The 26,320-nt window shown below is 32.8% G+C and overlaps 2 protein-coding genes across 3 annotated transcripts; both read right to left on the bottom strand.

Annotated features, from left to right (window-relative positions):
• Positions 1 to 145: 145 nt before the first annotated feature.
• On the bottom strand, positions 146 to 9,691 carry LOC106666643 (required for meiotic nuclear division protein 1 homolog). Of its 2 annotated transcripts, XM_024226262.1 has the most exons (7): positions 9,223 to 9,691; positions 9,105 to 9,161; positions 5,026 to 5,149; positions 4,562 to 4,781; positions 4,333 to 4,507; positions 4,068 to 4,265; positions 146 to 703 (listed from the first exon to the last, which is right to left on the bottom strand). In XM_024226262.1, the coding sequence occupies exons 2-7, from the start codon at positions 9,111 to 9,113 to the stop codon at positions 551 to 553; spliced, it is 879 nt and encodes a 292-aa protein (XP_024082030.1). In that variant the 5' UTR covers positions 9,114 to 9,161; positions 9,223 to 9,691; the 3' UTR covers positions 146 to 550. The 2 variants fall into 2 exon arrangements, with proteins under 2 accessions (XP_024082030.1, XP_014249464.1); XM_014393978.2 differs by lacking the exon at positions 9,105 to 9,161 and having other exon boundaries at positions 9,223 to 9,690.
• A 6,172-nt stretch (positions 9,692 to 15,863) lies between these two features.
• Positions 15,864 to 26,050, bottom strand: LOC106666670 (peptidylglycine alpha-hydroxylating monooxygenase). Its single transcript, XM_014394019.2, has 10 exons — positions 25,819 to 26,050; positions 25,583 to 25,640; positions 22,501 to 22,588; positions 22,340 to 22,409; positions 22,070 to 22,196; positions 18,743 to 18,791; positions 18,235 to 18,380; positions 17,737 to 17,882; positions 16,411 to 16,460; positions 15,864 to 16,298 (listed from the first exon to the last, which is right to left on the bottom strand). The coding sequence occupies exons 1-10, from the start codon at positions 25,921 to 25,923 to the stop codon at positions 16,133 to 16,135; spliced, it is 1,005 nt and encodes a 334-aa protein (XP_014249505.1). The 5' UTR covers positions 25,924 to 26,050; the 3' UTR covers positions 15,864 to 16,132.
• Positions 26,051 to 26,320: the final 270 nt, after the last annotated feature.

Raw genomic sequence — 26,320 nt, 5'->3', positions numbered from 1 at the left:
TTTCTTTACTCCTTTACTTTAAATTCAAAAATCTCATTATCAAAAAGTTTTTAGTCAAAATAAATTTTGGAACTAAAATTGTATCCTGTCCAAAAATAAACAGGGTTCACAAACAGGGTTAGGTAGTCAAATAAAAAGTTTTAAATTTTACTAATAAAAAATTTATATTTTAAATAACAATACAGTCTCTTTTTCCATCCGTATCACAGTTCTTTGGGGGAAAAAAATGCGATGTTCAGTACGGAACAACACAACAAAGTCATGACAAATTGAAGTAAATATAACTTCATTAATGCATAACTTTTTACAACAACATATTAATAAAATATAACATATGTGTTTGAATTTGGCATACAAACTGGTAACGAAATAAGGCCATTTCAACTATAAATTAAAATGTGATACAACTAAAATTCGTAACTAAATCTCATAAAAAATAGAATCAACTGGGTCAGAACAGTTGTAAAAGGTACATTCAAAAATTAAACACAAAATTGAAAAATTACGTTACAACATAAAAAACTCATGATTTTTGTTTTGTTTTATATACTTAGCTTTTCATAAAATGTAAAACTTCAAATCCAACTTCAACCATGATTAAAATTATAATCATCCATTCTAATCTTACATGGTGCCTATCACTCAGATGCGTTGAAACTAGTGTTATAAGTTCTAAACAATGATTAAGTTTCTCATTAAGAACCTAAAACAAAAGATTTTCAAATTATCTTTCAAAAGATTACAAATAGTAACATGCATATGCATACATGTAATATGCAACCATCCTATTTAATTATTAGAAATAGCCAATAAAAACAAAAGCTGGGAGGTTTTGACAAATTCTTCCTTGGGAATTTTGTATCAGTTTGATCCTTGGTTTCCTACAGCACAACTCTCACAGAAAAGACAAACCTCACCCATCACTACCCTAACCCTAACTCAAATACTAATCTTAACCTAACCCAATGCTAACCCCTAACCTAACATAAAACACCTAACCTAGCATAAAAATGAGCTATTAAGGTTTGTTTTATATAAACTACTATCCTATAAACTACAGATCTACCTGGTGATATTGTTTGGCAACTTATACCTCTTTTTATTTAATTGAAGCATTTGTTTTTAGCAATCAGTTTTTCTGGTTATTTTTAAGTTTAGAAGCTTAATTCTTAGGCCAAACTTCTCAGGAGAGTTGATTCCAAAAACTAGCTCACATTCTCATTTTTTCTCTGCTTCATGACATAACATTGAATCATAGATATGAAACAACCCATCATTAATCCTAATGCTAACTCTAATAATAATTTCAATTAATTAATCTTTTTATGTAAGGTTTTGGTTCAATTGAAAAAGTTATTGTCACGAGCGGGATTCGAACCCACTCATGACACTAAAGCCGGGAACACACCCGATGCAAGCCAGGCGACGCAAATCCAAAGTCCAATTTTCCATAAGGTTGTATTCCCCCTGTGCACATCTGCCCGATGCTATGCAACGCTACCCTACTCTACGCTCTGCAATCCCCACTGTCTAGATTTTCATCGGGTAGCATCGAATACAATCGAATATAAAAGAACCGGACACTCATATTTCTATTCAAACTACATGTATTAGTGTCGTTATATTAATTACAACAAACTAACAGTTTCATTTCAGCCAAAACCTTACATAAAAAGATTAATTAATTTTTTTTAATGGCCTTACGATCGATGCATATTAGCCAAGGAGACAATTATTATGTGTATTAATATTGGGAGGGGGGGGTTATTGTGAAAAAAAGGCCAGAGGCGACAGTGGGAATCAACCCCACGACCACGGGGTCTATGAGCTGAGACTCTCTCACGCTAACCACTTGGCTACCGTGGTCCCCCGATTAATTATCAATCAGACCACTTAATATAATGGATCTAATATTAATCTTAACCTAGCTTAACCCTAACCATTCCTAACCTAGCATAAAAATTAGCTATAAAGGTTTTTTTAAATATAAGAAATAAGCTATCCTATGAACTACAGATCTACCAAGTGATATTGTTCGGCAGATTTATACCTCTTTTTATTTAATTGAAGCAATTTGTCAATATTTTTCCTAGCTATTTTGAGGTTTAGAAGCTTACTTATTGGGCCGATCGACTCAGGAGAGTTGATTCCATAAGAACTCATAGTTCATCCTCTCATATTTTCTCTGCTTCAAGGAAAACATTGAATTGTGGATATGAAACCTGTTAAGTACCCTAACTCTGATACTAATGTTAACTAGTTATTCAGATATCGTGAGATGCGGTCGGGTGTGATGTAGGTTTCAGAAAAACATTTTCTTTACCGTGCCAACGTTTCGATCTTTTATTGAGATCATATTCAGGGCCTGGGATTTACAAACAAAGTTTACATTTAACAATTACATTTTGGATGTTTAAAAGTGAATTTATATAATGCAAAATATATTTTATATTCAAACAAAGTATTTCTACTCACTCAAAGTGTTTGTCTTCTGTGTAACTGTGCCATCCTTGCGAGTCGTGTTGAGAGTTCCAGTGAGATTGCCCTTTGTCGGCTTATTTCACTTCAAAGAAGCCGACGCCTTACACAAAATTGTCTTTTATATACCGACTTCCTTCCCCACCCCTTCAACACCAAACATATATAAACATAAAACAGCAAAATCTCACTGGCACTCTCAACACGACACGCAAGGATGGCACAAACACTTTGAGTGAGTAGAAATACTTTGTTTGAATATAAAATATATTTTGCATTGTATAAATTCACTTTTAAACATCCAAAATGTAATTGTTAAATGTAAACATTGTTTGTAAATCCCAGGCCCTGAAGATGATCTCAATAAAAGATCGAAACGTTGGCACGATAAAGAAAATGTTTTTCTGAAACCTACATCACACCCGACCGCATCTCACGATATCTGAATAACTATCGATTAACAGTCACTAATCTGTACACATTTCTACACTAATGTTAACCTAACCCTAAAAATTTCTAACCTAATCTAACTCAATTCCATTCATACTCCCCAGTGGTAAAATGTAATAAATGCAAAAGTAGTCACACAAAAAATTTGTATATCCCACCAAAAGATATGTTAAAAAGTAGCGAAAGACTAAACAACAGAAAAAGTTTAACCCATTGCGTCATCATAATGGGGCCGGCATAGAAATTTATTTATGGTCTTTCATTTATTTCAGTACATTTAGACCTTTCCAACAAGACTTTCTCCCTTGAAAAAGGTTATCTTTTTATCCAATTTTTTCGTCTTTTTTTAATTTTATCTTTTTTTTTTTAATTTGTGTATTATTTTCCTTTATTTTTATGCGCATAACAAGTAATGCAGGTGATTTCTCAATTGTTTGTATGAAAGAGTTCAAGGACTGTGACTGACCTGGACTAAGGTCCAAGAAGGCAATGATGCCTTGATTAATTTTAGTTTTGCTTGGGTCTTATTGGTTTTTGTGTCTTTTTTCAAACTTAGAATTCTTGTTTTATAGATTGAAGTCCTTCCTCTTCGGATCAGCATCAGGCTTAATTAACACAACCAAGGATGCAAACAAAAAGCCTCACAATACAATTTTTTTTTTAAACAATTGTTATAAATAGATACAAATGTTGCTATAAAATTTTTAATTTCTAAAATAATTTTTATATTCAACATACATACAAAAGTAGGTCAAATTTGAGTGAGCGGGTATTACTTATTCACTCTACTATAAGGCTTCATTGTTTCCGTTCAGTATATTATGCCAAATCTATTACAGTGAGCCGTATTAATGATTTATTCCTTTTGTCCATATTCATAAGAAAAACTGAAGAATTCAAAAGGGGCTTGTGTCTACCAAAATTTGTGCATGTCAAATTTTTGGTGAAATTTAATAATTTAAAGAAATGTTTTCCTGTTATACCAAGGCTCAATAAATTTGAAATTACAATTATATTTTATTATTTTCATCTTATTCCTAAAAGACCCGATAATTCTGATCGACTGTTTTCCCAACATTTCCATCAAATCATACAAGAAAAAAAAGTTCAAGAGAAAAGATCAAATTAATAAAACTTACTTTTGTTCTTCTAGTGATACTGAAATAAGCACATGACAAATTATACAGCCCTTCGAGATTTTCCCGATCCCAATAGAAATCAGGTATATCCAAAAAGTCCATTGACAAACTGACAGAATGCCTCAAAACGAACAGTTCTCCAGACTTTCGTAAAACACCACGTTGTGTGATACTGACAGGAAGACCATTTCTCAACTCCTAGATTTAGGACAAGCATTTAATTTACTACCTTTTGAAATTTAAAATGATTAATTAACTTATTTACTTGTGTGACTGGCTCGATTGTTTGAATATACTGGTTCAAGAGAGTCTCCAAAATGCCCAATTTCACTGAAAGCGCCATTGCATTTGATAGGGTATACCTATCTGATGATATATCCTCATTACTTCGGTTTTTTGTGCCTATGTGCATTATGCCATTATCGATAAATGTTTTCTCACTGAAAATAACTTAATTAAAAATCCACTATGAATGTGCAATGAACTTTTCATACCTGTTTTCTTCATACGCGAATGACATTTCTTCTATTTCTGAGAGGACTACATGTTTGTCATAGTCTTTGAGCTCAAACGGTCGGATAAAATCGACAATAGCATGCTGCTCTATCTCTGAACAATTCCATATCACGACCGTGCCCTCTTGGAAATAATAAATATGACGATTTTCATTGGAGACTTTATACTTGGCGATGGCGTGCAACGCGTTTCCCAAGCCTGTCGACATGAGAACCAGACCAATATTTTATAAACACTAATTTCAACCATGAAAATGCAAACGTAAAAATGCAATATCTCTGGGTTTTTCACTATTTTTTTTTTTTTTTTTTAAGAAAATTGATAAAAATTTCAAAATGCAGTCAACAATTAACGACATTAATTTTTCACTTGAATTTCTTTAAATAATGGATTACTGAAATCAACAACATACAACACATAAAATGGCATCGTGTGTCAATACCTGAGTATAGAATATCATCATTTGTAAGTTCACACAGATAGTAAAGATCCTGCCTTTTCAGTGCTGAAGCTAAACTGCTTAAATCGTATTCCTCGGCTGTTGAATAAGCAACAACATTCCAATGCTGAAAATAAAGGCATTTGTTTTAATTGCGTAACATCATTTCCAACAGTTGAAATTTTAAAAACTGTATAAAATATGAAGTTGTATGAAATAATAACAAAGTATGTACATAGAAGAGTGGGGAAGATGTGAGAATCTAAATAAGCATATTTTGGTGTTTTTTGGCAGTCCAGGGTCAGACTGAAATTTTATCCGTCCTACCAACCAATGTTAGGGTCCACGGCCATCAACAACTGTGTAACTTTAGCCTCCAATATACTCAGTTTTTAAACCTAGAAACATGGCGAAATGCATCTGGCAGACTAACCCAGTGAGAACAGGCAGACAAAATTATCGGTAACAACCAAATTTCAGGTTCATTACCCTGCAGACAACATGGAGAAATCTCACAACACAAAAAGGTTAGAACCGTTTATCTTGTGATGACCAACGTCAGGATTATGGGGTGGAGACTGGGGTAGAAGTAAACTTACACGGGCAGAGGAAAAATTCAACTTCTGTATTAAGAAATTAATAGCTACAGGAGTGGAGGGCTTACGGGAAACAGGCTCCCCAAACATTACATTCATTCCTATTATATACCCTGGTGGGAGTCTAGGAGGGAATTAGCAATGGTGGGAGTAAAGGGTGTTGGTAATGTCTTATCTTGTGAGTCGGTGCAAGGGGGAAAGCTTTTGAAATAAAATATTTATAAATAATTGGAATAAGGGATATTACAATCTGTTTAAAATTGTACAGCAGACATTTATTATTATGCTAATGATCAACCTCTTGGCACTAGTTTGGGTTAACAATCAGTAATGGCTATTGTGGCAATTTAATGATCCGTCACTATTAAAAGTAGCTTTATCAGAGAATAAAATTTTTCAAAATAAATTCTGATTTGACTCTCCTGTAAAACAGTGATTTTTTTGCGTTTATCTTCAAAAGACAATGCTTGGTGTGGAGATCATAGGATGAAAACAAGATCACTTCAGGAGTTTTTGGATTCTCGACAGAGATATTTGTAGAATGCTAATATTGTTCATTGTAAAGATCACAATCCTTCCATTTGCTTCCTAGTAAAATTTCCTTTCCTGGCTTTAGCAACAAGCTGAAAATGTCCTGTGGTAAGGATGATAAGTTCTATGTGGGTAACATTTTCGACAGTATGATAATTTCCTTTGCACTAACCAAAAATTAATACAGCATATTAAAAATAATATAAGTAAAAAAAAAAAAAATTAAATTAAAACAGGGAAAGACTCAAGAATTCAATTGTTTCATGCGTCGGCTTGGCTATTGTTATTTTATAAACCATTTAATAAATTTTGATCAAGGTATCAATGCTGATCAGATATCAATGGATTAATTGCTCGTGATTGCAAAGGAAATTATTTTATTGCTGCCATTCATTAGGAAGTGGTATAAAAAAAATTAAAAGTCTACTTGTATTTCAATTGTTTGAGATATTCTTGAGTGTTTTCTGCTTCTCAAATATTTAAATTATTTTTGTTTGTTATTGTGTTCTCTCTAGGCGATGGATAATGAAATATCTTTTTACTGATCATTCAACAACCACACAACCACTTCAGTTTATTTATTATTTAATAATATAGTATATTCATTAAGTTTCTTCTGAGAAAACGGTTTTAGGATTCTTCCGAGGATGTTACACTAACCACGGTTATCTCGGTGATAAAAGTTATTCTATGTAGTTTCTCATGAAGCATTAAATCATTCAAAATAAATATTTTTGCTGAATGGTTAATAAAGACATGAAGATAAAAGTAATGGTTCAAGTTGAAAACCAAAAAGTTCCATTAACTAGTTCTACGTAGTACTGTCATCCTTCACCAAATTGTATCCATGTACGGTGTAAATCTACCTTGTAAACTGTTGAAAGAAAAGCAGATGAATTTCTCTCATATCAGTTGTCAATGACGTCAGAACATTCTTTTACTCCATTAGACTTGGGTAGTATACATTATTCGGGAAGACGACAGGACCGACGAAAATCGACGTTCTGAAATCCACCACAAGAAATTAATGTTGCATGCAACGAGGTGTCTGAAAGACTAAACGATGAAGTCCAATTGACTTGGTCTAGCTGTCTGTTTAGCTGTTTCAAACAAAATTAAATACATTTAAAAACCTGACCTGCCCTGGGGTTAAGTTGGTAAAAGAAATTTGTTAGACAAAATAAAACAATTCTACATTTGTACTAGCTTAAGATGGACAAATGCAACACTGCAAGAAAGATTGCAAAACGGGAAAAATGTAAGAAACTAGATTTTTACAAAAAAATTAAAAAAAAAAAAAAATTGCTGTACGTTACGGATGTTTAAAAACTGGGTATCTTCGTAGACAAAACTCCCTTGAAAAACACTGAATCATGGATATGTAACCAAACCTTACCTAATCTAACAACAGGTAACTTAAAAAGTTATAACAAATAGTTCAAATAACCAGTCACAAAAACATATCCATGTTAATTCATGGGGTCTATCAATCAAATTACTTGCCCTGAACATGTCCTCTACCAGGATGTGCAGTGTCATTTCTGCCAATTTGATGAATCAACTTGTGTAGATTGATACATTAATCAAATGCAAAGTTTGCAGTGCCCCTTACAAGAAACCTGTAAAAATTGAGTTATCCGCCTCCTTTTGCCTTCACATTCAGAACTCTAATTGAGCTGATAATGTTCTAATTCATGCTCACGTGATTGATTATGGTTTTTTCATCCTCTTTCAAGAAGTTGAGTATGAGATATTAGTTACAAGCCCACAAACTCTTTTTCTTCTTCAGTTCTTAACTTTAGGGCTAAATATTCCCAACCCTGTAACTTGCCAAAGTTGCAAATGAACGATGTACTCCATTCAATCTGAACAGAGACTAAAAAAAAAAAATTTATTTTCCCTGGCAATATTACATTTATTTTAATAAGAAAAGTACTTCTACTAACCGGACATCATAATAAATGGTCATGGACATTATGTTTATAGATTTTTCATTGAAAAATAAGCAGACAGCAGAAATCCCGACTGACAAGGAAAATAAACTCAACCATCGAGGAGAGCTCTGATTCAAGAATACTGATGAGGAGAGACCTGATGCAAGAAGTGTTGGCTGTCAAGGATAGTCTAGTTCCAAGAAGAGTCAACTGATGAGGAGATCCCGATGGAAGGAGAGTTGAGTGTCAAGGAGAGTCCGAAATCAACAAGTCTCGCCTGATGAGGAGAGTCCTGATTCAAGAAGAATTGACTGGTGAGGAGAGTCCCTTTGGTAAGAGAGCCCCTAATCAAGGAGAGTTGCCTAATGAGGAAAGTCCTGATTCAAGAAGATATGACTGGTCAGGAGAGTCCCGATGGAAAGAGAGCCCCTGATTCAAGAAGATATGACTGGTCAGGAGAGTCCCGATGGAAAGAGAGCCCCTAATCAAGGAGAGTTGCCTAATGAGGAAAGTCCTGATTCAAGAAGATATGACTAGTGAGGAGAGTCCTGATAGAAAGAGAGCCCCTAATCAAGGAGAGATGCAACAAGAGTCAACTGAGATGAGTCCCGAATCAAAGAGTCGACTAATAAGGAAAGTCCTGATTCAAGAAAATTTGACTGGTGAGGAGAGTCCTGATGGAAGGTGAGAATCCTAATCAAGGACAGTCGCCTATTGAGGAAAGTCCTGATTCAAGAAGAGCCGACAGGCGAGGAGAATCTTGATGCAAGAAGTTTCCTGATGCAAGGAGAGTCAACTATCCAGGTTAATTCTGATTGAAGGAGTCAACTGATGAGGAAAATCCCGATGCAAGGAGTGTCGGCCCGTATACAACAAGCTTCTTGAACAGACAGACTAAACAGGCCTTTGTGCAAGCTTGGCGTCAATCAACACATTGTAAGATTATGCAAGAATAGAGTTGGAGCCCTAACAGATCAGAATTGTAGAGCGGCACTTCTATGCAGAATACTTTAAAACTTACCAGAACCATGGAAGCCTACAATCTGGGAGCACTCAACAGTGTACTGCAAGCCTTGAACTTTCACTTCATTATTGATAGCATATGCTAAATATTTTTTTTATGTAGTTTCGCTACTCACCCCTGGCAGTTTGAGCGATTCGGCGACAGCGTCCTTGGGCCTTTTCTGCCTTTTCGCCTGCTGTAGTGGAAGAAAATCCTTTTTCCTCAAGACCTTAGGGCTCGTCCTTATAGGCTCGTGGATGAGGGATATCAGTTTCGATATCGAACGGTTCAAAGCGCAAGTGGAAAAGTGCCTCTGGTTCGCCTTGAGGCAAGTTTGAAAGAACAAATTGGACATTTCAACAAAGAAATTAAAATAGGTTAAAATAAAACTTGGACGAGGCTCGCAGTTCGGCAATTGGAATGTGGAAACCTCACGTTTCCAACTGGTGTAGGTTTCAAACATTCAACACCTCGAGGTTCAACTATCCCAATGTTAATCCTAACTGGAGTATTTCCGAATAATGTTCCCCTTTACAGGGGGCTGTAAAAATCATTATGTACATTGTACGCAATATTATAAAGAAATTTAATAACGTTCATAATAGTTTTTTAATTATAAATTATTGCATAATTGAACTAATAATAAATATTGCTACTGTTTATCTTCTATAAATGCACACAAAGTCTTTTTTATACAGATGACCTGGTTTAGTCAGGGGAATTTTATTGGTATGTGGTTCTGCCTCTTTTCATGATTATTGGTTTACATACTCTGATGTGTTTTTGGGATGTCTCTACATATTTTCTTTCCCAGAAGGTTGGAAATATAAGGACCAAAGACTCCTTTTCTTACACTGTGACCTAAGAGAAATGTGGAATTGTCCCTTCTTTATTTGAAATAAACTTAGATTTTGCCAAGGTATTTGATACAGTTGATCATTGTCTCCTGAAAACTTAACATGATTACATAATTCTCAACTCAAATTGTGAACTTAATACAATAACTTCTAAAAAGAAGAAGAAGAAGTCTTGTCTGGTATACCTCGAGGGTCCTTACTCGGCCCATTCCTTTTCAAAGCATTTAAATGATATTTCTCCTTGTTTTTACCGAATTAATTTCTGAAGGTCTATACTGCTATAACTTCTATTCATGATGCTGAGCTTCTGCAAAAATCTTTAAATAATCTTGTAGTGTGTTCATGCAACAGCATGGAACTAAATAAGTATAAAGTTGGTAGTTATGGTCTTGGACGTAGTGCTGTCTCTTACACTGTACAAGACATCCAGTTGGAATGGCAAACTACCATTAATGACCTCGGAATCACATACTCTAACAGTATGACATTTAAATTTCATTTTACTTCAATAATTAATAAGGCAACTCACATTTTAGGTTTCATACTTAGAACTACAAAAAATTTGAAGGATGCAGAAGCAATGATTGTATTGTTTAAGGTTATGGTCCGTCACATTTTAGAATACAATAAATTGATTGTTGTTGCAGGGTTTACCTTCTTTTCTCCTGTGAAATTCCTAACAGATATATTTGTTTTTAATTGGTGTTGTTTTTTAAGATTTGCTTTAATCCAGGTGGAGATGGTTTTAATTTTTTGATTCAAAATTTTTAGTTTAGTTCTAATCAATGTTTATAATTATTTTTAATTTCCATTTAGAATAAAAGTGTTTTGGTTTGAATTTTGTATCATATTTCACACCCTTTTCCAAATATCCTTTTATTCTGGTGAGGGGAAGTTTTCAGTCAATTTAAGTTTAAAATTTTAAAATAGAATTATTATTTTATTTTTGCACTTTCTGTGCAGGCTGCACTGCCATCAGACCCTAATTAGTGGTTGAAAATTTAATGTGGTTAATCTGGGTGGTTGCTCTTCTTTGGCTTTGGACTTTTTGTAATTTCTTTGCTCTATTTTTGACCATTTATGCAGCTTGTATAAGCCAATGTGTTCATTAGTCTGACCTAATATCATAACATCATTTTAAAATAACTCTGTCCATTTTAACAAAATTGATTATTTTTACCCTTATCTTTCTTAATATGTAACATTATTATACTCTATGATTGTGCATCTATCATTTTTTCTTTTCTATATGGTTCTTTTCAACTCATCTGAACTACCTAAATGCTCATACTTACTTCTTTCTTGTACAACTTAAATTTTAATTTCTTAGTGCTTATGCAGTTATCTTAGGCAAATCACATGTTCTATACTATCTAAAAGGTCTGCTAGTTGAAATTGCAGCTATATCATCTCTGTCCATGCTGGTTTCCTTATTCTAGCATGTTTTAGTCTAGCTTTGGCATTTTATCATCTTCAGTGGTTGGTCTGCGAGAAAAAAATGTACTTAAGAGATTGACGACTTACTTATGAGGTTCAGGTACTTATTTATTTACGGATCGAAATCCACTATAAAAAGACATTTTACAATAACAAAAAATAAAAATAATATGTGCAAAAAATACAAATAATATATACAAAAAGAATAAGGACATATATACATGGTAATGTTATAAATGGTAAATATAAAAATACAATTAAAGAGTAAAAACTGAACAACAAAAATGAAAGACATAGTTACTAACCAAATTAAGGCAAAGGAAACAAAATAAAGCTGAAAGACAATTGAAACTACAATATTTAGGTAATATTTTTAGTGAAAATAATGCTCTTTGTAGATATATAATAGGACTAGAGTGCAAGATTTAGGTGAACCAGTAAATGGAATAAATTGTAATAAACTTTTAAGAGTATGAAATATAAAAGCATTTTTTAAAAAATATAAACTGGTAAGAAAATTCAACTAAAGTAGGGTTGTAGGATATGGTTTTTCACAGATTGCACAGAACTATTGAAAAAGTCAATGTTATTGCAGATGTTACTCTTGATCATCATTCGGTGAAGAGAAGAGAGCATGTAGTTAGAGCTTTGTAATTCAATACAAAATAGTTTGTAGGTACCGAGAGAGTGCGAAGGGACATGTAACTGTAGCTGAGAGAGGAGAGGACTATCAATGAGATTGTTTAATAATTTAAATACAAAAACAATATCAAAGTAATCCCTTTTTAGTGCCAGTTCAAAAAGTTTAAATTCAGAGCGGATTCCAGGGTAGGCAGAGTTCAGAAGAAGATTGAGTTTGTAAGAAAGTTTTTTTAAAAATTTGTTTTGTACAGATTGAAGAATTTTTTGATAATTTAGATAGTATGGATTCCAAATAGGTGTAGCTTATTCTAGTATGGGTTGTACAAAAGCTTTATAAAGATAGACAAAACATAGAGGATTTTTAAATTCATAGGTGTTCCGGATGATGAAGCTTACCTTACGAAACCACAAATAGATATAAATTCACATATTTACTTCATTAAAGTGTCAAAACTGTACAAACTGGAGAATAAGATAACAACTCTAGTTGCTTACAAACCTATAAAATTATAAAAATAAGATAGAACAATCATTGAAGATAGCAAAATGCAGAAACCAGTGGGAATAGGCAGACCAAATCTGTGGGAACAATTGAGCTTTTTAATTTATTGTAAATTATAAATTGTTTCTGACACTTCAACCATCGATTAGAAGTGTTGATTGATTCCTATAAAAGAAAAAGAAGTAAATTATATTATTTACTCATTCATATTCATCAGAAATAATCAAACAGCCATCACAGAGGATATGAGTAATCAGTTGCAGATAATTTACTATTTAATGATAAAACATAGATAATTATACAGATTGCACATTTTTATGCCCAAACATAATCTATACCCACAAATATGTAAAAGTAGAGAAAACAAGGCTTTTTTAGGAAATAAATTACAATATGAATCAGCAATTGAAAATATATTCCTTTTTTTAAATTTACATAATAAAATAAAAAAACAATCAACAAATCAATTATAAAAAAAAAGAATCTGAATTATTAAAACTAATGGAACTAAGTTTTGATCATAGCTTACTCAAAATTCAATGGTAACATATGAAGAATTTTTCACAGGAATGATCTATACATTGAAATTGTCTCATTTTGTAGATGTGTAATATCTACACACAAACAGTCAAGGAAATCGAAAACAAAAATGTAAAAAATAAATAAAACAGAAAAAGTTAATGTCGACTGGTTATGCCCATTTACATGAACATACAATATTTTTTGTCTCAGTGGATCATTGATGTGTGGTTAAGGAAAGGAAAAAAAGACTATCAGTGGAATATATAGCCCAAAAAATAAGTTAATATTAAACACACTTTTTCAGTATCAAAAATAAGTAGTTATGACCTAATGACATCAACAAAGTCCTCTCACTCAGTGACAATCACGTTGTCTAGACAAAATCTATATTTTGTGAAAACAATTCCTTGGTTACTCAATGAAGAAAAAATTAATATTGTATATACATTATATATAAAATAGAAGATAGGTGGCCAAGTGGTTAGGGTGTCAGACTCCACACTTGCATTTCACTTTCTGGGTTTGAATCCTAACATAGCCCTTAGAATTTTGAGAATTATTTGATAAGGGTAAATTGGTTTGAAACCTTGCCTATGTCACCCAACAGGTACGGGTACAAACAGTGTAGTGTATGCCATCCTAGGAATGTTAATAAATTTAATAAAATAATTACCAATTTTAAAGTTAACTTAAAAAATTGTTCAGCCCTATAACAAAAATAAGTTTCAGTTAAAAATTATGCTTAAAAGACCTACAAGATAAATCCGATCATTGTTGGCAAAATATGAACAGGTCGGTCGAGATATTTCTGAAATCACAAGTATTTTATTGAAATTAGTAGAAAATTATATATAGATAAAAACCATTATCTTTACTTGAAATCAATAAAGTGTCTAATTAAGAAACTCATTTTCCTTGTTGATGATAAAATCTTTATACATGGTCTTTTAAAATTTGAAGAAAATTGAATGCATTTATTTATTATGGACTAATTTTATAAACAACTTTTGTCGCTCCTCCTTCTCTTTAACCTTTGATATGTTTAACTACTTTACTTTTAAAATCAGCAACTATTGTTCAATGTTTAGGCACTGTTGCTGTTTGACAGGTTGAACAATCACAAGTTAATATGATATTTCTAAATGCAAAAATGTACATTATATTACTATATTTCTTATCATTATTAAGTACCAGATTTTGGTAAGTAAATTTTGCCATTTTATTATCATTTTTATACATATTAGGCCTAATGTCACAAGATTTTTGAACCAGACTTCTCAATGATCCACTAGAAGCCGAACTTTTAGACTGACCCCACAAATAAAATTAAAGTTTTTATTTACTTATAAATAATGTACAGGAATTGACTCTACAGTCAAACAACCACAATCACTTTAAGGATAATCTTTACAGCATTTGACTTATAAAAGTATTACATAACATGTCTTGCTTACACATAATTTAAAATTACTTGTTTGACATAAATTTCTTAATTAAAACATGATAAACAGAAAATAATGAATTTCATAAAAACATCCTTTGGTAAAGCCAGTTTAAAAGAGGAGAGTTTATAAGAATTTACAATCGATGTACAAGCATCACTAACCAGAAGAATTATTATCACACTTTTCATACATCAAAAAATTTATTCTCAATTTCAATTCATTTAATAAAGTTATTAAAACATCATTATTAAGAATTTATTGATGTAACTTGTACAAATGAATAACTTATTTGTGTTACTAGTGTTAAGTAATAACAAGAAATGTGTGGTGATTAGTGACCGTTAGTCGATGATTATTCGGAGATCGTGGGATGTGGTCTGGTGTGATGTAGGTTTTAGAAAAACATTTTTTTATCGTGCCGTTTCAATCTTTACAAACATTGTTTAAATTTAACAAATACATGTAGGATGTGGAAAAAAAATGAATTTATGCAATGCAAAAAAAAAAAATATATATATATATTTTTTATATTCAATCAATTTATTTCTACTCTCACTCAAAGGATATTGCTGTTTTATGTTTATATACGTTGGATTTTGAAGGGATGGGGAAGGAAGTCGGTATAGAAAGACATTTTTGTATAAGGGGGGGACCAATGGGAAAAAAACATTGATAATGGTTTCCATAAAAAAAAATCCAGATTATCCTTTCAGGATTATATAGACGGGGATAATTAAGGAAAGGAAAGGTAAATTTTTGGAAAATTAGGCTATGTAGAAACGTTTGATGCGTGGAATGTGATGATTGTTTTATATGTTATATGTGATGTGATGATGATATATGTATGTTATCTATATTGAATTTGATTAATGATATTGGCTGCAACTGAGTTTACATGTATCTGTTCTGTAATTGATGCTGTGTTTATCTCTGTTGATGTAAATCATTTCTAAAAAGTTACGTTAATGTTTGTTTTGTTCTATGTAATATTTTTGAATTGTTGAAGTCGAAATTGTGTTTGTGTTCAAAATGGTGGGTAGCAAGTGCTGTAGGATTTTGCTGGGGTATATAAACATAAACATGATATCTCACTGGCACTCTCAACACGACACACAAGAATGGCACAGCAGAAAACAAACATTTTGAGTGAGTAGAAATACTTAGATTGAATATAAATTTTTTTTTTGCATTGTATAAATTCTAACTTTTTTTCTATTTTTTCCTACATGTATTTGTTAAATTGAAACAATGTTTGTAAATCCCAGGCCCTAAAGATGATCTCAATAAAGCTCGAAATGGCACAATAAAGAAAATGTTTTTCTAAAACCTACGTCACACCAGACCGCATCTCACGATCTCCGAATAATAACAAGAAAATAGATTTATATTTATATCAAAATATGTACTTCCTTAAAAAATAAATAAATCTTCACTAAAATCTATTTAAAAGAACAACTTAACAGCCTTGCTTACAAACAATATTCAAATTACTACCATTGTTAAAAAAATAGAAAATCAAATTTATTAAAAAAAGGAACTTGTTCGACATTTAATTCTTAAAAGAAAAAAATGTAATTGTGCGAATTCAAACGAAAAGCAGTTAAGAAGTTATTTGGATATGTCAGACCTTATCAGATTATCCTAATCAAAAGTGGAAGCTCCTATATTTGGAATGTTCTGCAACCCTGATTTCCTCCATGAATATATTGGAGGTCCCACAGAGAAACAGTATTTTGTTTTCAACGGCTCATCTCCTTCAACGTAGTACATTAAATAAAAATTGCACATTTCATCTTTATTCGTTCCTCTGTAATAATAATAAGAAATCCAATTAATTATAACGTAAATACATCATCACACATTTAAATAAGAATAAAACCAAATTTACAATTCGTAGATGTAGATAAACTGATAATTACCCAATATATGTCACTGTTGTTCGTGTGCTGTTCATGGTACACCTTGCAGCCTAAATGAAAAATATCAATAAGAAACAAGTAATTAAAATTACAACTAATATAAAACAAGTTTAACATAAAAATTTGGTATTATAGCTAAATTACAAGTCCTTATGACAATAATTGGTTAAAAAAATGTAGTAAATATAGTCAGCACTCACATATTTTCTCAATTTCGCATAAAACATTGATTTGTGAGTAACCCTAATCTAACTTGTCTCTANAGGATAAGATTGTCTAACTTCAATCTTTGTTACATTTCCTTTTCGTTAATAAGAACTCACACTGGTGTCTGTGGCAACGAACTGGCAGAAACACTAGTGAAATCTGCCTCAAAAGACAATATCCTGGAAACACCAGTTAACCACAACACACCTATAAATGAAAGTGCAGGAATTTAGCTCTGTAAAGTAAGGAGCATTGGAAAATCCTAATAGGGCACATGAATGATGGTAGCTTATTTGTGCAAGTATAATATAATTTCAAGGCCAGCCTGTTCGTATGAGTAAGATGCGGATGTTTCACCTATGGCTTGAGTTAGCAGCCTCTTCCCAACGAGACAACCTTTACTGAAGCATGTGGTGATGACTCAGGTTATTCGTTGGTCTGTCTCCATCATGTTCAACAGTCAACACTACTATGGCCAGAACATTTCCCAACAAATCTAGAATTTTATGCTTAAAATATTTAAATTTTTAGTTGGCTGGTATTGAATGTTACTATGATAAACTCGGTTATTTACTAGAAATATTTGTTAGTATGCCTATGTGTTTCTATAGGTATTCAAATGAGACATTTAATTTCACGTAGTGCAGTAATTGGAGCATGATGAAATAAATAATAACCTTAACCTTACCGAGGGAATTTCAAGCAATAAGGCAGCCATCTAGATCCAAATCCCTTTTGTGGCATAAATAACAGCCTCAAAGTAAAAAGCCAACTGGAATCTTGGGTTTCTAAAGAACATAACAAATACCGGGAAAAGTCAGGCATGAGGCAAACAAAAAGACTACTCGCAATTACAATCTACAAGAAAGAGGAAATCCTTCTCAATAGAAAGGGACTAAAAATCCTAATTGGTATATTTATGGGACATGATCAAATATGAACTTGAAGTTGAAACTTACAAAAATTAAAGAGTTACTTGTCTCACATTGAACACAAAGTTAAAATAACAATTTGTTGGATTCGTGAGGAATGGCCACGAACTGGTTCTTGACTGCTCCCCACGAATCCAACACATTAAACAACCAGTCACTAAAAAAACACATTAAAATATCAGCTTACCAAAACATCACCTTCCCGAATTTCCATATTTGGATCATCCACTTCATAGAACATTTGAGGTTGTTGAGGATCTTTCTTTCCAAGTAGGGTCCAATCGTAATTTAAATCGTTGTCTATCCTCACCCGGTATCCAGAAACTATCTTACCTGAAAATGTAACCATTACTTACAAATTGAACTTTTTTATACATTGTCTGCTTTATTTGATATTTAAACTAAATAAATAAACTTTTTGCACAAAACTTTCACATTTAACTGTCGTAAACGTTTCTGGTAACCAAAGCAACATATAATATAAGCAAGGTACAAATACGCACTAATTGAGGAAACAAGATGACGGAAGCAAAATGAAAATAACTGTAGAATAACAATGAGCATGAAAAGGCTAGAAATGAACATTAAAAAAAATCACAAAATGTATCAACTAATCTAATTATATCATCATTTAATATCAATTCTAATTCTAAAACAGTTTGGGTAGAAAATTATAGTTGGCTACCTAATTTATGTGTATGTGTACGGAAAGCGAATGGGTGGAGGACTTTAGGTTCGTAAATTGTACATGCTGTTTCCATGTGTGTCACTTGCATGGGTTCCACTTGACCAGAGGTCCCCAATAACAGTACTCCTGCTAGTTTATTCATCCTGTAAAATGAATATAGACAAAAAAATGACACCTTAATATTTATTATACTGACAAATAAGCGCACAAAAGCAATATTATTTTAGTAACTTTACAATAGAAAACAGAAAAATAGTTTTAACAATGGCAGATGCAGCTCAACACTAGAGTGGATGATGGTCTATGACAAAATAAAGCTATATGATTTTAATTAATTTAATACATGGCTAGGAATGATTACTTTTCACAACAAAGGCTATTGTTCAATCATTTACTTTAATAGATTTAGGTAAATACATAAACATTAGTTAAATATATGGGTTTCTTCTTGACCGCACCTCACAACTTCAACAAATTAGTTAAATAAATAAAAAAATAAACTCACGGTTTCTCTGTATAGTGTAAGTAGACTCCTGAATTGTCAGTATGACCAGCTAGATTAAAAACACATGGAATGATTAAATCAGACACTGGAAGATTATTTTTGTAATAGACAATAATTAAATTATAATAGTTAACTCGTTGTTTATAATATGGTTAATGGGTTAACATGAAAAGTTCGTTTTCATGATAAAGGTTGCTTTATAAAATTCATGATAAAGGTTGCTTTTTAAAAAGATCTTATAAAATTAAAATAATTGTATACATTTACTTATTTTTCATGTAACAATTTTTTAATTTCAGAACTGAAAAATTCTGAGTTTTGAAAATAAATAAAACCAAAATATGCTTTTTGGATCTGTGAATCAGTTGTAAAAAATTTTCCTTTAACACTTGAGTCCTTTATGCACCTACTTTTTTTTTCCATTTTTTCATAAACACCTTTTTTTTATATTTATTCCTTTTGAAATTTTTAATTCTTTGTCCAAATATAAGATTTCCTGCATTATTTAATATTAAATATTTATTATATTTACCATTATAATTTAAATAGTTTATTAATTTGGGGAGGTTACACGCCTGTAAACTGCGTGTCTACGGTGAATGTTGTTTTCTGCTGTTGACGAGTGTCTTTTCCACTCGGATGGGTGGAAAAGTATCGGAAGCAATAGTTAGAGACAACAGGAACATGAAGAGCAATCCTTCCTTATCGGCAGCACCGATTTGGAGCATTGTGAAAGAGACAAGGTTGCTCCCCCTAAGATACAGGGTGATAAAGATGAGGGATTTACCCTGGTTAAAACTTAAAAGCAAAAGAGGTACGAGAGGAGGGCGATCCAGGCTTGAGTACAATAAGGATCGCTCCAATTCTCGAAAGGTTGGGTCCACATCCGCGTTTCAACCTGCCTTCAGGGACAGGTTCAAACAAAGACTCTCAGGTAAGTACCATGGATTATTCATGAGACCTCTCAGGGTATTACAAATTAATATGCAGCACAGTAAGATTGTCACGGCCGAAATCGGTAGGGACATGAATGTGCTGCAAACGTTGATTTATTTACACGAACCCTATACCTATAGGGGCCAAGTAATCGGTTTAAAAAATCAAAATTTAGGACTGTTTCAGGATCTAAAGCATGACAGGCTGAGAGCTTGCATTGTGGCCCATAAGGAATTAAGACCAATTCCTATAACTTGGTTTTGTTCTAGGGATATCATAACAATAATAAGCTCGCAGAGTGTGATAGGTATGCTAGGTCTATAGCAAATCTTTGAAGGAACGGACATTACCAAATCACTCCCCGAGATAAAATGGTCCAAAATCTTGGGATTTGTGAACAGGTCCAAGAGGTTTATGCAGGACACGTGAGCCGACAAGTCCCAAACCTTTTAGGGATGGGGTACGAGTCTACCCAGGCATTTAACCCCTCGGGTCTTGGTCGCCCACCCTGGATAATATNTATATATACCATTATAATTTAAATAGTTTATTAATTTGCGACTTGTCCACAACAATCCAAATAACTGAAAAGCTACTCGGATGGACCGACCCTCCAGTACTCTCCACTAGTCACCATAAGCAACTTTTGCCCAATGGCGCACTGTCTTAAGGATTAATGGAAATTCCTCTAGCTCGAAACATCTAGTGTTGTTGTGTAAGAGTATAGGACCTTCAGATTTATCAATAAAGCTTGATTTTGACAAGTTTTCAATACATTTGAGCAATGTTGTAGAGGTAATGGTCTCACCTATAGGCAAAAGGAATAGTGAAGTACAGCCTTACACCCAGTGTTGGGCAAAAATTAGTTATGTCTAATGATTAATGATTGATCACTCAGACAGTTAGTCATGATTGGTAGTAAGTGACTAATTTAGTCATTAGTCGCCATATGTGATTGATGGCTAAATTAGTCATGACTAGTAATTAAATACGAGGCATGACTAATTTAGTCACAATATAGTTAGTCATGACTAAATTTCGATAAATCATGTTCAAATGGGTGCTCAAAAAATGAAAAATACACTTCATCACTTTTAAAAAATTTTCTAACAGAAATTTATTTCATCAAAACGAAAATCCTTCAACACCTTATTTAACAAAAATCAATCTTCCAATTATATGTAAAACTCCATCGTTGAAAAGCCAAAACATAATGATAATGATAATGATAATAATAAAATAAAATAAAAAATCCTATAACAAGCTACGCTTTGAAAAGTAAATATGTTTACATAACCGATCAATGTAAAAAATATTTCTTTGAATTAAAATTTATTCCACTTAAAAAGAGAGATTTCTACATTATTTGGAAAATACACCATCTAGGGGTCTTGATTGTAATAAAATAGACATGTAGAATAATTATGTAACTTTGGTTTTCGTTTATGATAACAATTTTTGAAGGTTGGCCTTGAGCACGACTCTCATCTCAAAATTTTTATCCGGAGTCGGTTGGATTTTGGTAAGTTGGTCATTGTAGCCAGAGTTGGGCAAAATCAAACTAATTCAATCATGATTAAGAATTTTGATTGAAGTTTAATCATGATTGAATTAGTCATGAGTAAATTAATCATTATATGATTTAGTCATACCTCATGATTGAATTAATTATTATTCAACCATAGAATGATTAATTTACTCATGACTAATTCAATCATGATTAAACTTCAATCAAAATTCTTAATCATGATTGAATTAGTTAGATTTTGCCCAACTCTGCTTACACCACCATAATTTTTTTCTGTGAAATTTTTTGTTTGATTACTGGCCTTTCATCGAAAGTTAACTACTGCCCTGACATACGCCGCTACATAATCTATTTTTCATCGCAAGTTATTACTCTTTCGAGAAAAGGAATGGTTTTTGTATAGCAAGTGATGAAACTGATATTTCACATCACACAGTGAGCTACCCATAAATGGATCTTTTTGACTTTTCTTATGTTCTTTGAATGCATTGAAACTGTGGATTCACTATTCAGCTCCTGAAAGTCCTCCAAAAGTTTGATGAGGGTTTTCTTTCATAAATAATTTTTGGAAGTCTTTCTCAAGGCAGATTTTCCAATTCAGTAATTCCAGCCAAAAACTTCATAAGCCAATGGCTGTTATAGTGATGTTTCTTGCAGCCTGTGCCTCAGCCATATTCAAATTTGAAGGTAACTAAAGAGTGTGTAATGAATTAAGGGGGCAAATGAATACAAACAAAAAATAACTGCTTACTATCAACGGTAAACATGTTGGTAGTAAACAGGAAACAACAAACAGCAAAATTTCTGAAATAATAAAAACGGACATTTTGTGAAACGACCCAATAACAATATTTTATTCTCACCTGCAAATCTATGAGAGTAATGAACCTGTAGGACTAGATATTGTATTGAAGAATCACCTCCAATTTTAAAACCAACACCTTCAGGTAATTTGAGTGCTGGTGCGTCTCTTGCCCAAGCATAGATAATCTATTAATAATGAAATATGGTTAAATATACAATTCAGGATATAAATAATCTATATCTACAATCTATATAGATAATGGCATAAAGTTATAACAGCCAGAATGCCTACAATCAATGAATTATTTTAGAAGTGAAAGGTAGTATACCTGTGAGCCGTCAGAGCATGGATTAGGCCTTTCTTGATCATCATCATTGTTAGCCATTTCTCCACAGTTCCTTTTGAAAGACAAAAATATTTCAATACAATTATTTTAAATGAACATAAAGAAGTTTTTGTCAGGACTGATGATATTATATTAATACTGACCATACAGTATTTGAACTTCCAGGGTACAAGCAGCCATAAAGCAGTATGTGGTGAGCAGTGTGCATTCTAGCTTTTGGTTCAAAACCAACTGAAAGTATAACAAGATTAATTTGACTATATCATATACTGTATAATTAAAACATCTTGATATTAAAGGTGGGTGTTTTATGGGATGTTTTCTGATTGCTGTAATGTTGTGAACTTCTGCCAATTTTCAGAGGTTCAGAATAATGAAGGAAAAAATGTATAGGTGATGAACTAATGAAAATGGCAACCGCTAACCAAAGCCTGTCTGATAGATAAAACCAGCAAGAATAAAAAGATCAGAATGATAAGAGATGATCAAGGCACAAATAAACATTATAACTCATAGGTGATTGGGGAGAAGTAAGGTAAAAATTAAAAAATTTGAAATAATCTTGTAATATGTAGCATATCCTTGCTAAACAAAACTCAGCTTTTATCATATGCCCTTCTCAAGTTTGGAAATACAGTCGCAGAACATCAAAATTTATCTTGGTCTACTTCTGTGATGTTGAACTGTGCAATGAGTCAGACTAAGATAAGAAAAATCTTGTGTTCTAAACCATTGGTTGAACATTATTTAAATTGTATTCGGTGAGCAAGTTATTTTGTTTATTTTCCAACATAATGATTCATATTTGTCTGTGCCAAATTTTTAAAATGCTAAATTTAATTATTTTTGTTGTAAGTAAGGGTGTTAAATAATTCCTGTCATACTAGAGGGCTGAACGTCCACCTACCCATTGAGTGTCGAGGCCAAGAGGGTCAAACCACTTTACAATATTTATTTTATTTTCAATTAAAAAGCCATTGGTTATGCCCAGGGTTCAAACTCTGATGTCCCCAAAGTTAGGTAGGGATAGAGTTAGGTTTAGGTTAGGTGAGGGATAGTATTAGGTTAGGCTTATTTAAATTAAGTCAGAGTGAGTGTGAGGGACGGTTAGGTAGGGTTGTTTAGTTTAGATTAGGTTAGGATTAGCCTTGAGCAGAGTTAAGTTAGGGTTAGTGAAAGGGTTGGGTTGGGTTAGGTTAGGGCTAGTGTTAGGCTTAGTTTATATTAGTGTTAGGTAGTGTTGGAACACGTTATGTAAGGTTAGGGTTAGATTAGAGCTAGTGTTAGGGTTGGATTACATTTAGGTTAGATTAAGCTAGGAACGTTAGGTTACATATCAATGATTCCATGTTTATTTTGTTGCTTTCTCATCCGTTAAATAATGAACTTGTGGTATTCAATTGATTTAATATTGTAAGCTTTTTGCCCCCATAAAATTCCAAGTTAGATCTGAAGATCTTGTGTTATCCATAAGAGAAAAAAACATGCTTATATGCTTAGAACATAATAATAATAATAATTTTTTTTTTAAGGAAGAGAAATTGATTGAAATTATGAATGACTGTGGGTTCAATCAATTGAGAAATTGATTATTTCTTTATCAGAACATTTTTAAATTTTGCTTTTGTCCAATAACCTCAGAATGAAAAAAAAGCTGAAATAAATTAAATGGAATAATTTTCCTTGGAGATTTTCAAACCTGATTTGATAAAATGAAATGATAAACCTGATTAAATAATCAAAGTTGATTCAAACAAGTTACAAAACTGTAAGATTAGCCTCTATATAAAATATGATACACAATTTTTTAGATTAGTACGATAACAATTTCAAAACATGACCAATTGAAATACCAATTTCTAGTCTCATTTCAAAAACAAAATGTCTAAACGCAAATACATGAATCATAAATCAAATAATAGAATTTTTTTTATTCGTATAAGAAATGTATATCAATCTCCTTGCATTGCCAGAGGCCCTGCATATTCTCTCTGGTTGAATAACACTTCCACACAGAAGACCCGTTTTTCCTTTTTCCAACCGGAGCTCCTCACCTCCTTGCTTTTCCATAGGTCCTGCATATTTCCTTATGGTCAAGTAACGCCTTCCCAAACTTTGCTCTGTGCAGAAGGTCTGACTCTGACACTTTTCCTCCTCTGGACTAGCTTTGTTCTCATTGACAGGCCCGCAGAACCCATCCCTTTCAAATCCCCCTTCTGTTGGTCTCGGAGTAAAACCAAAGCTAAAATTAAAACTGTAGGAAGAAAAAAAAAAAGGAAAGGAAAGCGGACAGAAATTAAAGTGGATCTTTTTAACAGACTTTGGCTTGTAAAGGACAAACTAATGAAAAAAATTACAAACCAACAACTGAAATGAAGTGCTGAAATGCCAAAACACCTCTGACAGACAAAAAGCCAGGCAGAATAATGATGTATGATGACCAAAATACTGGAACAACTTTATGAACCAAAATCAGTTATCAAAATATACAAAGGAAAGACAGGCAGACTAGAATCTTTGTATATCAAGAATATCATATATCCTTCTGTGAGATCAAGGCCAATGGGGTGAAAAATCTAAAACCTGATCCACCCAGTCTGCACATTGCCTCTGGGTTTGTTCATAAGAATTATGAAAGCTTGTGAATTGCTGAACTCGATAAGATATAACAAATCAATAAAAAACACAGATCAACAATTAAAAATGTTGAAATACAAATGCAAATGTTTGTCTGAAAGATAAAACCTGCCCAATAAGTAGACCGGGATGATCTGCTACAATTAAACTGGAGATCCCTTGCCTTTCGTGTTTGTGATTTTTGATGGTTTAAATGGTTTGAGTTCTTCAACATCAACTGCACAATTAGTAGAATCTGAAACCTTGATCATACCAGTTTGTATATAAGAATTGTGATGGAGTGTTATATTGAATGATATTTAACAACTAGGAAAAGGCCAAACGGATAAAATAAAAACACAGGAAGATGCTGAAATGTCATGGACAGAGAAAACCTGCATTTTGTCAGTACCGGATATAATACTGGTTAATTTTGGACGCAAATTAACCAGAAAGACTATGTTCTGCCTGCAGAAAAATGACCACAACAGAACATAAATAATGTAGTTGTGGGTAAACAAGAAATCATGTTCCTATTGTAAAAAAAATGTCAATGAGAGTATGACAATTACAAAAGTTGGTTTTGTAAGTTATGAAAAAATATCTTACTGATGTAAAAGTGCCTTGTGTGGTTGACTCTCACAGGTGTGCAGAGGTAGAGTTCATCCTGAAATTAATGGGAAACACAAGAAATTAGAAAATGACAAACATGCAACCTTTTTGAAAATGTTAATCACAAGTCGCCCAAACTGCCACAGGGCTGTTGAGAGTTTTTGGAAAATCAAAAAATGGGCAAAACATACGGTAAGGTCAGGGAATATTGCAGAGAAAAGGACGGTACTTACACTGTAAGGGTGTACGTTTGGCATAAGCAGGGGGTACTTTTCCACCTTGTAGCAATGTGAGAAACATGTTATCAGAGCGAGAAGTACCAGGATCGCGAGGGTCATACTCAAAGTGAGGCCCAGACGACCAGCTCCTCGGACGGTAGAAAGGAAAATAATCAATAAATAAACAGGAGGCAAGGCCGAACACCCCCCCCCCTCCAGGGTCTTAACAAGCGGCCGAACCGCACAGCACGGTTATGACGTCACCGTGCTGAAGTACCAATTGCAGTGTTCTTCATTCTTCATTCTTCATCACGGCAGAAAGACAAAACTCAGGAAATCGCTCGTCTGTTTATTTAAAAAGAAAATTCTCTTCATTTTAGATATTCTCTTCATTAGAATATCTAAAAGATCACTGTTACCAAGGTTCTTTTTTTACTACACTCTTTTTTGATAATTAGAGTATAATTTTTGAAAAAAATAGGTCATTACGAAATACGAAGATTTTTACATGTGGTCC

The sequence above is a fragment of the Cimex lectularius genome, unplaced genomic scaffold (assembly GCF_000648675.2).
Source record: "Cimex lectularius strain Harlan isolate CLEC.00 unplaced genomic scaffold, Clec_2.1 scaffold117, whole genome shotgun sequence".
In the NCBI taxonomy this organism is placed as follows: domain Eukaryota; kingdom Metazoa; phylum Arthropoda; class Insecta; order Hemiptera; family Cimicidae; genus Cimex; species Cimex lectularius.
The sequence above is the reverse complement of the archived record's forward strand: the minus strand, read 5'-3'. Positions and strand labels throughout refer to the sequence as shown.

Bases quoted from the DNA above. Each gene is read 5' to 3' on its own strand.
- LOC106666670 (XM_014394019.2), bottom strand. From the start codon at position 25,923: ATGACCCTCGCGATCCTGGTACTTCTCGCTCTGATAACATGTTTCTCA. The intron at 22,589-25,582 runs GTAAGATATTTT...TTATACTTTCAG, and splicing joins CACAAGGCACTTTTACATCA to TTGGTTTTGAACCAAAAGCT. The intron at 17,883-18,234 runs GTAGCCAACTAT...TTACATTTTCAG, and splicing joins TACACATACACATAAATTAG to GTAAGATAGTTTCTGGATAC.
- LOC106666643 (XM_014393978.2), bottom strand. From the start codon at position 9,549: ATGTTTGAAACCTACACCAGTTGGAAACGTGAGGTTTCCACATTCCAA. The intron at 4,266-4,332 runs GTAAATAAGTTA...TCCTAAATCTAG, and splicing joins CAATCGAGCCAGTCACACAA to GAGTTGAGAAATGGTCTTCC. The intron at 704-4,067 runs GTAAGTTTTATT...CTTTTGTTTTAG, and splicing joins GTATCACTAGAAGAACAAAA to GTTCTTAATGAGAAACTTAA.